This window comes from Hippocampus comes, unplaced genomic scaffold, assembly GCF_001891065.2.
Source record: "Hippocampus comes isolate QL1 unplaced genomic scaffold, H_comes_QL1_v1.1 scaffold158, whole genome shotgun sequence".
Taxonomy (NCBI): Eukaryota; Metazoa; Chordata; class Actinopteri; order Syngnathiformes; family Syngnathidae; genus Hippocampus; species Hippocampus comes.
In genome coordinates, this window is record NW_017805548.1 from 3,778,373 (window position 1) to 3,791,481 (window position 13,109).

At 42.2% G+C, this 13,109-nt stretch overlaps 1 protein-coding gene across 1 annotated transcript in view; it reads left to right on the plus strand.

Moving 5' to 3' along the window:
* LOC109521704 (uncharacterized) overlaps positions 1–13,109 on the plus strand; it is a 54,933-nt gene that overhangs the window by 13,724 nt on the left and 28,100 nt on the right. The window contains exons 2-6 of the mRNA XM_019879714.1: positions 4,421–4,483; positions 7,012–7,073; positions 7,156–7,185; positions 7,877–7,953; positions 8,175–8,371. Coding sequence (XP_019735273.1) covers positions 4,469–4,483; positions 7,012–7,073; positions 7,156–7,185; positions 7,877–7,953; positions 8,175–8,371 — 381 coding nt within the window. The 5' untranslated portion in view covers positions 4,421–4,468. The remainder of the gene's footprint in view (positions 1–4,420; positions 4,484–7,011; positions 7,074–7,155; positions 7,186–7,876; positions 7,954–8,174; positions 8,372–13,109) is intronic.

Sequence of the window (13,109 nt, forward strand, 5' to 3'; positions counted from 1 at the left end):
GAGGGAGGCAACCCTCTCGTCTACCGGTGTGAACCCCAATGTACAGGCACTCAGCCGGGGGGGGCAATGAGTATGCCCACACCTGCTCTACGCCTCTCACAATGGGCAACTCCAGAGTGGAAGAGAGTCCAACCCCTCTCGAGAGAACTGGTACCAGAGCCGAGGCTGTGTGTGGAGGCAAGTCTGACTATATCTAGTCCGAACTTTTCTACCTCGCACACCAGCTCGAGCTTCTTCCCTGCAAGAGAGGTGACATTCCACGTCCCGTGAGCTAGCTTCTGTAGCCGAGGATCGGACCGCCAGGGTCCCCGCCTTTGGCTGCCGCCCAGCTCACACTGCACCTGACCCTTTGGCCCCTCCCATAGGTGGTGAGCCCATGAGAAGGGGGACCCACATTGCCTCTTTGGGCTGAGCCCGGCCGGGACCCATGGGTGTTGGCCCGGCCACCAGGCGCTCGCCAACAAGACAACTTAGCTCCTAGGATCATTGGGACACACAAACCCCTCCACCACACTAAGGTGACGACTCACGGAGGGACACATTTTTTTAATCCTTCTTTAAAAATTTGTGTTTGGCATGTTAACCAATTATTTTATTTTTTTTAACATTCTATCACAAAACTGCATATCCTCATGTTCTGCCCTGGTCAGAAGAGTTATGTGTCCAACTAGTGTTGTTTATCCACGGGAGGGGCATATTTCTACATGGCCTTGCATTTATAAAGCAATGAATCTGAATTGTCTGTCACAAAAGTGAGGACAGCGTCCTCAGTTTGTGTCTTTTGTTATCCTAGTGATGCATTCCACAGGGGGGCTTGGTTGCATAGGTTGAGTGGAACGTTAAATTTGGCAGAGGGAAGCGCCAGTGTCAAGAAGGTGACCTCTTGTGGGCACCTCGGGTATGACAGGCACAGTACCTCCTTTCATTAGATTGATGTCCTGATGAATGTTTTGTGCATTCAGGACAAATTTATATGAAGCCACCGTTAGGCTTGGAGCGTGACAATGGGAAGTTGCTTTGGTTGGCGTTGAAACAGACAATAGTATGCACTTGTGAACAAATTTTCCTTTGACTGGAATCAATCAAGGGCACGAAACGACAGCAGGTCCTGACCGATAAGAAGAGGAACCAAATGAACCAGGGGAACATAGAAAGGGTGCAGTTTGTGTGGTCCAATTGTCCTCTGTACAAGCACACGGGAGTCCAAACGACTGTTCGTTAAGACGAATTATTATTTCCTGAGCAATGTTGGAGGTGGAGCGTCAAGCCCACCTGGCTTGAAGTTGGTTGAACTGCTGTTTATGACTTTGATGTCAGCACCTGGGTCAACGAATGCATCACGGTTTAGTACTAGTTCAAGTTTGGTCTTGAAATTAAGTGTTGTTTAAGACACCTTTAACTTATAATTGTCCCAAAACTTGTTTTAATGGTTATTTGAGTTGGGTAATGTGCTTAAGCAGAATGTGAGGGAATCGCAGGTTCTAGCTGGATTGCAAGTACAGTGCTATTAGGCAATGGCCTCTGGAAGACTGTCATTGTACATTTTGCGGAGCGCATCAATGACCTCTCCCCAGATTTTGCTGTGTTGTGAGGAGCAACCTGACGTGGGTGGTGGTTCCTGAGACCTGTCTGTCAGGACAGGCTTCAGTTTGTGGATTTTGTTTTTGCAACGGCTTTCCCCCAGTCACAGCTATGGCTGGAATTACGTATGTCTCCTCCTTGGCCGCGAAAGTGCACTGTGGCCATGTTGGTGGTCCTGAGGGGGACCATTTTGAGGCCATCATGCAGGTTTCGACGGGAAAGCGATGCAATCCTCTTGCTTTATCGTGATTCATCTGACATTTGTTGAATTTGGCCTGGATTACGATCAACCTGGTAGGTTTACAGACCGGTTCATTTTGTGGAGTTTTATTTATTTATTTATTTATTTTTTAAATATTGCAAAGGCCTGAGCCGCAAGATCACTTAGCTCTAAGCTACTTACCATGCGCGGACAGTGATAATTTTACAGTTTACCCGCAGTGAGTCCCAGGGACTCGCTGATCAGAAAAGTATGAGTCCCATTATGCATTTAGACAGTCCCAAATTTCGAATTTTGAAATGGTCTACTCATTCAATTGCATATGATAATAACACAAACAGCAACATATACATACAATTATAAACAAATGCTGCAAACATTTAAATAATTCAGTAGCAGGCCTGAGGATTTTGGAAATTCACGGCAACCGTTTTTCTGTTCCGTCGGATTACCCAATGGGAAACCACGGTAACTAATTTTGGGCTCCGTGAACGTTCATCATAGGAACCCATTTTTCTATTTGAACAATGAACATTACATCAGCAGCTGTGTACTCCAGGTTTATTCAAAAAAATAAATGGATCAAAAATTGGTGTACTCATATGGTATCATGAATACAGCATACCACAAAATCAGAGTATTTTTTCCAATCTCACACTACAAAGATTAATTTACTTTTAATCATTAATACAGGTAAGTATTGATGTGGCTTGACATGCTCTTCCCAAGACGATGCATGTGTTATCTACTATCAATTTGATGAAAGAATCAAACACACGTCATCATTAGTTCTACCAACAGTTAACATTAGCATTACTACACCTTGTGACGAATGTTTTATTCCTAAAATTACCATGCTACAACCAGTAAAGAATAGAATAAGCAGTACTGTTTCATAATATTTTTCATAGCGATTAGCCTATAGATCTAATGACCAACATGCCTCGTAATCGTGCCTCGCATCGTATCTCGCTCTCGTGTTCTGTGCATACATCCCAGGTGAGTTTAGTGATACGCCCTTTGGACGATTCATACGAAAAATCAGACTGGCATTCCCATTTCTTAAATGTCATAATTAGACCTTTGTGAGTTTTTTTCGCCACCATCTCAAACTTTCGTCCGCGCAATTCCTCAGTTTGCGGACTAAAATAGCAACCCGCATGCGCATATCACGTTATCTGTTCTGTCCCCCTAAACACTGAAAACAAAACAAAACGAAAGTAAATTAGAAGAAGCACACCACACCACAAACACACATACAGGCACAGTGAAATCACGTTGATCACACAGGAGAGATTTGATCGCATACAGTCAACTCGTGTGCGGTGACTTTTTTGGTTAAACGATTTTTTGGTACTGTTAAAATGACGCCACGGAAACGACACGCTACCGGTAAGGATCGTTACCGTGAAATCCTCAGGCCTGCCGTAGTTTTTTTTTTTTTTTTTTTTGCATGAGAAATTTCCTTGCGTCCCAAAAACGCACATTATTTGGAACTGCGCGTCCCGCGGGAAAATTATGCGCCTAGGACGCGGGACGCAGAGGTAACGAGATGGCTGGCAGATAAGCAGTCTCGCCCAGGAGGTGACTTGTGTGGGTGGAGGTTTTCCACAAAAAGTATTTTGAAATCTACTTTTTCTTTCATGTTGGGTTTGTTAAAATGTCCAAACTATGGTTTGCACAAACGACAATACAATAATAAAGGTTTGGTGGCTCTTTGCAGCACTGTTGAATCGTCCAGGCAGTCAAAAAGCTACTTGCGTCTGTTAGGCCATCAGATTCGCGGGACAATGTTTGGCACAGTGCTCGATAGTCATGAGCCATTTACCCATTTCTCAAGTGGAAGTCAATTTGATGAGATCTATCTTGTTGGTCATTGTTGCTGGTGGGAATTTTCTCAGGTGATATTCAAAATCCTTGATGTACCCAGAAAAGTTATTAGAGCCCTCTTGTTGAGGTAAAATTTTGTGATGTGTCGTAAATTGTATCCAAGTCTTTCATGGACACGCCTGGTTGTACAACATCATGAGGAAAAGGAGGACCTGGTGGCTGTGAAGGCAAAAGAAAATTGGCAGCAACTGAAGGCACAGAAGGATGTGTGATACCTGGCTTAGGTGCTGAATGATGTTGCCTGGCTGAGGTATGGAAACAGGAAGTGTACTGCTTGGCTGCGGCCCGGAAGCAGAAAAGATTGCACCTCTCAGTTGAACTGCAGAGCGAGGGCTTGCAGCTCTTGTGGAGCGGAACCCAGAAATGTAATTGCTGTGGAAGAGACAGTGAAGTGCAGCTAGTGGCTGGGAAGCCGACCCAAGAACTGCAATAAATTGTAGTAGCACTTCCAAAGTAGGTGCAGGTGCGCGCAACGGGGATGAGTTGAAATTCAGTGGGGAGTCGGAAATGATGCAGGTCCCAGAGGGGAATCTCCAAAGAAGTGCTGTGGCAAGGTGGTAAATTGCGTAACGCGGGGCATGTTAGGTTTAACCTGGTGTGACTTGTCATGCTGCCCGTGACTGAACAAACGTGATTGCACGCCAAGTAATTCAGATTGGTGTTTACCGTGCTTCTAAATTAGTTAACTTGTTCCTAACCTGTGCCTGTATCTGTTATTCTCCTCTTAAGACACTTTTCACCTTGTCAAGATCTTGGTCACTCAATTTCCACCATGCTATGACATTTAAAACAGTATAGCTCAAAGTTTGTGCCCTGTCTGTATGTGTTAAGGTTTCATTTAAAGTATTATTGAAGTTGGGCCATGTTTGTATCCAAAATTTCACGACTAACATCCTTTATGGTTTAGCAGAATTTGGAATGAGTCCTTTGGTCAGGTTCACAAGTGCATTTTCTAAAATTGCCATGGTTTAAAGTAGCTTTATTGCTATCAATTAAGATGGGTGTATGTTTACTTTAATCAACTTGGAGTTTATTTTTAACAATTTCAGACAATGCTTAGGGGTTGGCTTGATGCTAAATTCGTTGATTCAAAAGATTATGATTTGAAGTCAAAACCTTACTCTCCCAAATTATTGACGACAGAAACCAACAGCAATTTTTATTACTCTAGAAGAGTGAAAAAAACTGTCAATCTAACACCAGAGGAGTCATAAAAACAAACGTAAATACACTTGTAAAAGCTTACTACAATGGCACTTGACACACCGAAGCATTAGCAATGCGGCTTTTGTACACGAGGTTACGAGGCAATGCAAGCTTAGCTTGTCGGTGAGTGCTATGAAGAAGTTGCACACTCATTTACTGGTTTCAAATTATGTGTTCTCATGACGTAAGCGCGACAGCTCGTGAAAGATCACGATTTAGACTCCCGATTTAACGAATGTGATCAAGGTGGTGGTTGTACTCATGACTGGCGCATTATTGACCACACTGAGGCTTATAGTTTAGATAAATCAGTCAAAGTTGCTCCAACCACACCAACAAAAGCCTTAAATTGCAACAGCTGTGTTTAAATGGCTGGCAAGTGAAGCTTAATAAAATAAAGTGCTTTCACGACAGCTGCAGCTGCAACAAAGTGATTTACACAACATCTAACAGTCAATATGAATCAAACCACTCAAAATCAGTACCTCAAGGCAACAAAAATTAAAAAGTACAAAGTGAGTAGCTCAATTGTGAAGTGGTAATGCGTATACCACTGACAATTGTTAAGCTTTGAGGAGCGACAACTGGAATTCCTTGATGGAATTCCTGTGCCCAAAAATGTCTCCAAGTGTAAATATTGAATGATGATCTTTTATCATTTCTACGTGTAATTTCAATCAATGTTTTAAAGTCATCTATGTATTTTGTCCTAGTGTATTTGCCGTACTTGGGGAACTCTTGTGCATGCACCACACATTGCGCAGGGGCCAGAAATATCGCAACTGTAGTTGCCATGGACTGGTAGTCCGACCACAACGTTTTACTTTACTGCAGTTTTATTATTGTAAAGAACAACATTTCGAAAATAACAACCAGTGCTGCCATGTTTGATGAAGCAGATCCAATACAGTGGTGCAAGTGGGAGGGTAAAGCTACAGAAGCCCATGGGGGTGAAAAGCTCACTGCAGCAAAAGGAGAAGCGGGGAGAGCAAAACCATTTATTATTTTGTAAATGGTCCCCAACTAAAAATTAGAATTCTTAAAAAAATCTGAGCCCATATTGAGAAATAAATGTTTTATTCCTGTACTGGTAAAACATTTCCGTTTTTGTGATATTATACGTTTGCAAAATTGTATGTCAGTAAAGTTTGTGGGTTATTTGAAAATCGTCACATTGTATTTTTCATTCTTTCTGTTATGATCTCTTTATTTTTGAAGAGTACATGGAGTACATGGATTCAATTCTGATTCGCAGGTCATTCTTTACGAGCACGAATAACGAAGCAGGATTGAGAAGTCATTTTATTAACATCAGCAAATATGAAGCAGGATTTAGATATAATCATTGACAGTTCCAAACATTTGTTTGACCAAATATGTGCAAGAAACCTGAAGAGGAATAAAACTTTAACCATACCCGTTACTCCATCCACATGGTCAAATCATCAACAGAATGTCTTCACCGGATGGAAATAAGAATGATTTTATTGAGCCAGAGGCCACAACCAATACACGTTTTCAAACAAGGGGCAACCTCGTCCCTTGTAGAACTGAAGGCCAAGATGAAGTGACACTTGATTTGATTTGTAGTGTTCTAATAGTGCAGTTAGTCAACATTTTACTTTGAAATATTTGTAAATATTTATTTCTGTAGATATTCTGTTATTATTATTATTATTATTATTATTATTATTATTATGATTATTTTTTTTTTTTGGTGGGGGGGCATGGCTCAGTAGTTGTTTCCCAACCCAAAGGTTAGGGGTTCGATCCTCTGCCATTGCAACCCTGTCGAAATGTCTTTGAGGAACAAGATAATGAACCCCTAGTTGCTCCTGATGCGGTGTCATCAGTAGGTAAATGAGGTAACAGTGTGAAGCGCTTTAGAGCACCAATGGCAGAGAAGTCAAAGTCCATCCTTCATCTTTTAAAGTGGGCGTCAAAAAGCCAATAAATTGGTCCAGGGCAAAGGGCCTAATTGTCTTAAGGTTCATTTTGTTATTAAAAAAAGTCGTGAAGTTGCATTTTTACATATGCTTGTGAAATGGGAATTTGTCTTTTGAATGTTGCCCATGAGTGAGATTGTCACATCGTCTTTTTGTGGTTTTCTATAGGACTGGGTTGACCACATAAATACTGTTAACCACACAGCAGCCTGCAGGGACCTGCGCAACAAGTGAGGATAGAGTTGCTTTGCTTGAACCTTTTAGCACCTTTATTGAATGTTACGTGAAAAGATGTTTTCTGTTTTCATGAAGGTATCCTGATTGGAAACCAGATCTGAAAAGGTTAGTTTTATTTTCATTGTAACCACAATTGTATCACAGTATTAATCAATAACGCAACATATTTTTCATGGTTCTTGATACCTCACTGCATTTTTTTAACAATGATGCACAACATGAAAATTCAAACCGATACTGAGCACCGATAATTTCCATGTTAGTATGGCCGATATCGACCTATATATATCATTTGTATTTCTATACTACAAATATATTATTGCAACTTAAAAGAAGAAAACGTTTCAATCATGCGTCTCGACGTTGTGGGATGGTCGGAAGCTGTCAGCGAGTTCCTCCCCTGAGGTGGTGCCAATGCCTTTGGGCTGCATTAGGCCAAAGGAAGCCTCGGCTGTGGCTCTCATTCTTTGAAATGAATGGGACCGTGCGCCGGTGAAAATGTTTACCACAGGTTTCAGTATTTATCCTCTAAAGATTGATTTTAGAGTTGAGCTTTCAATTTTGGCCTAATTTCTCAGTATCCGACCATTTTGTTCCAATATATGGCCAATAATTATCGGTCCAATAAATATCGTGCATCCATAAATTAAATTCAGCTGCAATGTGCCCAGTGTCTTACCTACTGTAGGTGGAATTGACATTACAAATTGATTCACCATTGTCAAGAAATGAAACATTTTGTGCACACCATATTTGTAAGTTAATTAACCCTTCACTTTTCAATTCCACTCCACAGCAAAAGCAGAGTGGAACCGCACAGGCTGCACACGAGACCTCATTCTCCCCAGGACCATCGCCAACATCACTGCACAGGTTGGCCACCGGGCACAATATTGGGTCTTTGGTTTTTTTTTTCTTAAACTCCATTTCTGGTAGCTGTTGACATTGTGCAGAAGTACACCAATTCTTTTCTTCAGCCCGTGTTTTCATTGACATCATGTTGGAAAAAGCACATGATTCTCATACCATGGGTTATCAGTAGATTGCTATCCTTTTTTTATTAACTGAAGCCTTTTTTTCTCCCACATCTTTAGGAGATTCATCACATCATAGTGGCTTAAAACGCCCTTATAATGATCTGAATAAGCACTCTGCTGACACCAGCTGCGTCTCCAAGGCTGATCAGAGCTCTAAATATGGAAAATCTCATTCTTCCACGAAAACTGTCAAAAAGTCAACGAAGCCTGGGACCGAAACCAAAAGGACTGCAAATGCCAAGGCTGCTGACCCAGTGGGTGTATTTCACTTTTTAAATACATAAATAGTAATAAAGATTCTAAATACAGTGGAACCTCGATTAAATATACCCTTAACCAACAGATCCCAGATTCAGCGGACATATTAGTTACCCTTCACCAACAGATCCCGGATTCAGCGGACAGAATAGTGTCTAGTCCATTCTAAAGTTTCCATTGTACAATACCTTTCAAAGTCTTATAGTTCCAGAATTGGCGGTAATTCTCCACAGTGCCACTTTCAGTGCCATTCTTTTCTCTGCTCTCTCATCACTGATGAACAGTAGATTACAGCATGGTAAAAAGCACATCACTGTGAAAGCCTTCTTGGCAGGGGTGACTTACCCATCAAAACAATGTATGTATAGCCAGACATGGTGGACGTGTTAGCAATGGAGCACAGACACGATCTTAGCATCTGCCATGGGCCTGCATCTAGCTCAAAAGGAGCATGCCTTATTGACCTATTTCTTTCTGTGGCTGTTGTTTTTAGTGTAGCGAGTAGTGTGCATGTATCTCCACCATGCTATTTTTGGTACAGTACAGTTACTCTTTTGTAAAAGCCTATACAGTATAAGCATACAGTGAAATTCCTCTACAACGAAATCATGTTTGCAGCAAGAAATTTTTCACAACAGAGGGTTTTTCACTGCAGCAAATTTTATCTCAGATGTAAACGCACACACACACACACAAATGTATGTGTACACGCACACACAAACGTATGTGTACTCTGTTTATTCCAATAGTGCATAAGCATGAGCACACACTTATTTGACACTTCATATTGTCAGTGTAGAAAGAAAAAAAGGGAAAGAAATTGCGAAATTTACGATTAGCATTCACTTTCACTTACATCAATTTCTTGGATAATGTCTTTTATTTTGCTTGCTCCGTCTTTCATTTTGATCACTTTTACCCTCTCTTCCAGCATCAGAGCTCTTCTTGTCTTAACTGCTTGACATCAAAAGGTCCGTTTTGTAGCCATTTTAGCAATGCAACGTCCATCCTCGTCTGAATCTAACAATAACAAATACTTCCTGGCATGCAATGAACTTTTAAGCCAGCCACGGGACGCTTCATAGTCCTCGATGGCCATAGTTAGCTCTTGAAGGCTAAAAACCTGACGCTAACTGGAGCGCTAGAAGAAGCGCTCCAGTTAGCGTAAGGATTTTAGCCTTTGAGAGCTAACTATGGCCATCGAGGACTACGAAGCATCCCGTGGCTGGCTTTAAAAGTTCATTGCATGACATCAGCTGAGCAACGCTGTCTTGGGTGGCGATCAAGGGGAGGTCGAGTTAGAGACAGTGAGATAGTGGAAAGAAAAGCCACCGGGTCCAGGTAGTATTTGTTATTGTTAGATTCAGATGCAGCATGAACGTTGCATTGCTAAAATGGCTACAAAACGGACCTTTGGATGTCAAGCAGCTAAGACAAGAAGAGCTCTGATGCTGGAAGAGAGGGTAAAAGTGATCAAAATGAAAGACGCAGCAAGCAAAATAAAAGACATTATCCAAGAAATTGATGTAAGTGAAAGTATAAGCAATTTACTCTGAGCAGCGAATCGGATACTACGGATCTAGCTTCAGTATCTACACACATAGACAGTGGGGTCCCTCTTGGCCAATCGGGGGCCAGGATGATGCTCAGTAAGCCAATGGCAGAGCAGCTATGAGTATGTTGAGTCCAGGAAACTCGCAGCTGTGACCGAAATAAACATCGTTCACTATGTAAACCAGTGTGGTGGTTGCTGTTACCTTTTTTTGAACGAAGCAGTAGAGGTCGCGGTTGGATAAGACTTCGTTGTAGTGAATGTCTTATTAAGCAACGGGGGTTTTCATCGTATGGGGCGCAGTAGAATGGGAATTGTGTTAATGCATGAAGATTTTTTTCACATAAGGGGGTATTTTCGCCCATGTAGGTTTCGTTCTAGAGGAGTTTCACTGTATAAGAAAACCTTTAATAGTCTCACAATGGAGACATTCCCACTTCACAGCAGCAAAGTTATGAGAGGAAGAAGTAGAAGAACAAAATAAATAGGAGCTGCTGGAAAGGCAGCCACTCTCGCGGCGCCATCTTGAAGTCAAAATAACACAACAAACCACATAAGACAGACAGTCGTGCAATCTTAATCACTTTTCCTGCATACACTTTGTTGTTTGAAGCAGTTATAGATGAAAGAGGAGAGGATCAAAGTGTTCTTTCACCAGTGCATCAGAGACGTCATGCTGAAAATTTGCACACGTCTTCTACAAGCTCAGTTTTGAAAGCCAACACGAAGCTGTCGCGTCCATTGACGAAAAGAGATTGGCTCCCATCCATCCATCCATTTTCTGAACTGCTTTATCCTCACAAAGGTCGCGGGGTGTGCTGGAGCATATTCCAGCTGTCTTTGGGCAATATGCGAGGGACACCCTGAACCAGTTGCTAGCTAATCGCAGGGCAGACAGAGACGAACAACCATCCACATTCACACCTAGGGACAATCTTGAGTGTCCAATCAGCCTGCCATGCATGTTTTTGGAAAGTGGGAGGAAAACTGAATACCCGGAGAAAACCCACGCAGGCATGGGGAAAACATGCAAACTCCACACAAGAAGGCCGGAGCTGGGATCAAACCCATAACCTTTGCACCGTGAAGGCGACGTGCTAACCAGTCGACCACCGGGCCGCCTCAAAGCTAAACAAAAGGCTTTATACGCACATTTGCACATGTGTTTGTGACAAATTGGTATCCTGAAGCTGAAAAGAACATTTATTTCAACATGCAACCAATCCCGAAAAGAAAATGGCAACTTCAGAAAAATGCACAGCTCGGCCTAAAAATGCATTTAAAGCGATAAAAACTGCAATTGGGTGTCAAAGCTAAACAATCCTTATCTCCACATTTCTTTTGTATAATTTGACAACCTGAAGCCTAAACTGGCGTTAGCTTAATCATTCAGCAAATCCATGTCAAGAAAAATGCAACTTGAGAAAAGTGCACACCTAAGCCTGAAAATGCACTTCGAGTGATAAAAACTGCAATTGAGTGTTAAAGCTAAACAAAAGCCTTTATATACTGATCTCCACATATATTTTGTACAACTTCAACATTAATCGAACACAGTACCTCTGCACTGTGAGGTCGATGCGCTAGCCACTTGATCACCGGGCCGCCAACAGTATTTATACTTTACATATTTGAAACAAAGACGTATTTACTGGAATCTTTAATTATAAAACCTTAGACAGTAATTAACATTCATCAGCATTGCCTTCTGAGAGAAACAAAGAGACTTGTGTTCATCTCACTTTACGCTTTGACAGCCGTTAGCCTCCAACTAGCTCCTGGACAGCTATCCCCGCACAGCTGTTGTGTTTATGATAAGACAATCTGTGTTGATGAGGAGGAGGTGAAGAGAGATGTGCTGCTTTTTTTCGGACAAGCCCAACCACCCCTTCCCCTCTCTCTTTCTCTCGCACCCCATCTCTCTGTCTCGCTCTCTCTTTTGCTCCCCCCCACTCCCCAACTGCATTGCACATAGCAAACACAACAACAGCATGGCTAGACACTGATCAGAGAGTCAACTGCATGACGAGACACAAGGGAAGGTGCTGGGCGGGACTGTGAAGATGCGCAGCCAATCAGCTCACGGGATAAATCCAATGATGCTGTCATTGAGTGAGTTTCGCTGCAGTAGACTTTTTTTTTTTTTGCCTCGGGGTGCTTACACATGCCTGCCAATTTTCGTTGGCCTAGGTCAAACCTGTTCTGTGATTGGTTTTACTTTTTCACTCTAGGTGATGCTACAGAGCTATTTTATTTACCGTAAATTCCGGGCTACAGACCGCACCTGATTAAGAGCAGCATGCTCAGATTTATGAAGAAAAATCAATTTTGTAATTATATGCGCCGCACCATATTATAAACCGCTGGCCAATGAATAGGCGGGGGTTTGCTTCTGCGTCCCTGCCGCCTGGAGTGCCTCCAGGTGAGGCCGCGGACGCGGTCCCCCGCTGAACCCCCGCAGAAAAAAACGCAACAATTTCTTCAGGTTAAAATAATCTCCATATTTTTATGAGCATGATAAATGCATTTGCACAACGAAATTACGCTGAAAAACAGAAGAGGCCAGACAAAGAGAGATCTTGATGCGCATTTGCGTAATTACGAGAAGAAATACTGCAGCCCACTAGGCAGTTTTGTGTCCAAGGACCGGCAACCCGAGGCCAAGGCCAAGGACTTGCCTCCGAGGCCAAGGCCAAGGACTTGGAAAATTTTCCGAGGCAAGGCCAAGGCCAAGGACTTGAGAAATTTTCCGAGGCCAAGGCCAAGGACCAAGGGCTTGCTTCCGAGGCCAAGGCCAAGGACCAAGGACTGATTTTGAAACTGAGGCCTAGCCAAGGACATGTATAAAACAATGCTATCATACCACTTGGCAGGTCCTCATGATTTGCAACACCCCTCCATCATAACCCTTTGCTCTCCCTAACATTTGAATGAAGTGTTTTTATTCAAAGAGTAGAACAGTCAGGGTACGTGTTATTTATACTGAGAAAAAGAAATAAAATCATATGATATACATTTATGAATGAATGTTTTAGTGCAGTAGTTTCTTAATATGAAGTAAATCAACACTCAACAGGCATCACATGGCACGGAACACAAGTTGAGAAATGACTTTGCATAGAAGTCAATCACTGACTGCAGAAAAAGCGGTAATCTCTCAGTGATAATTTTACAGTTTACCG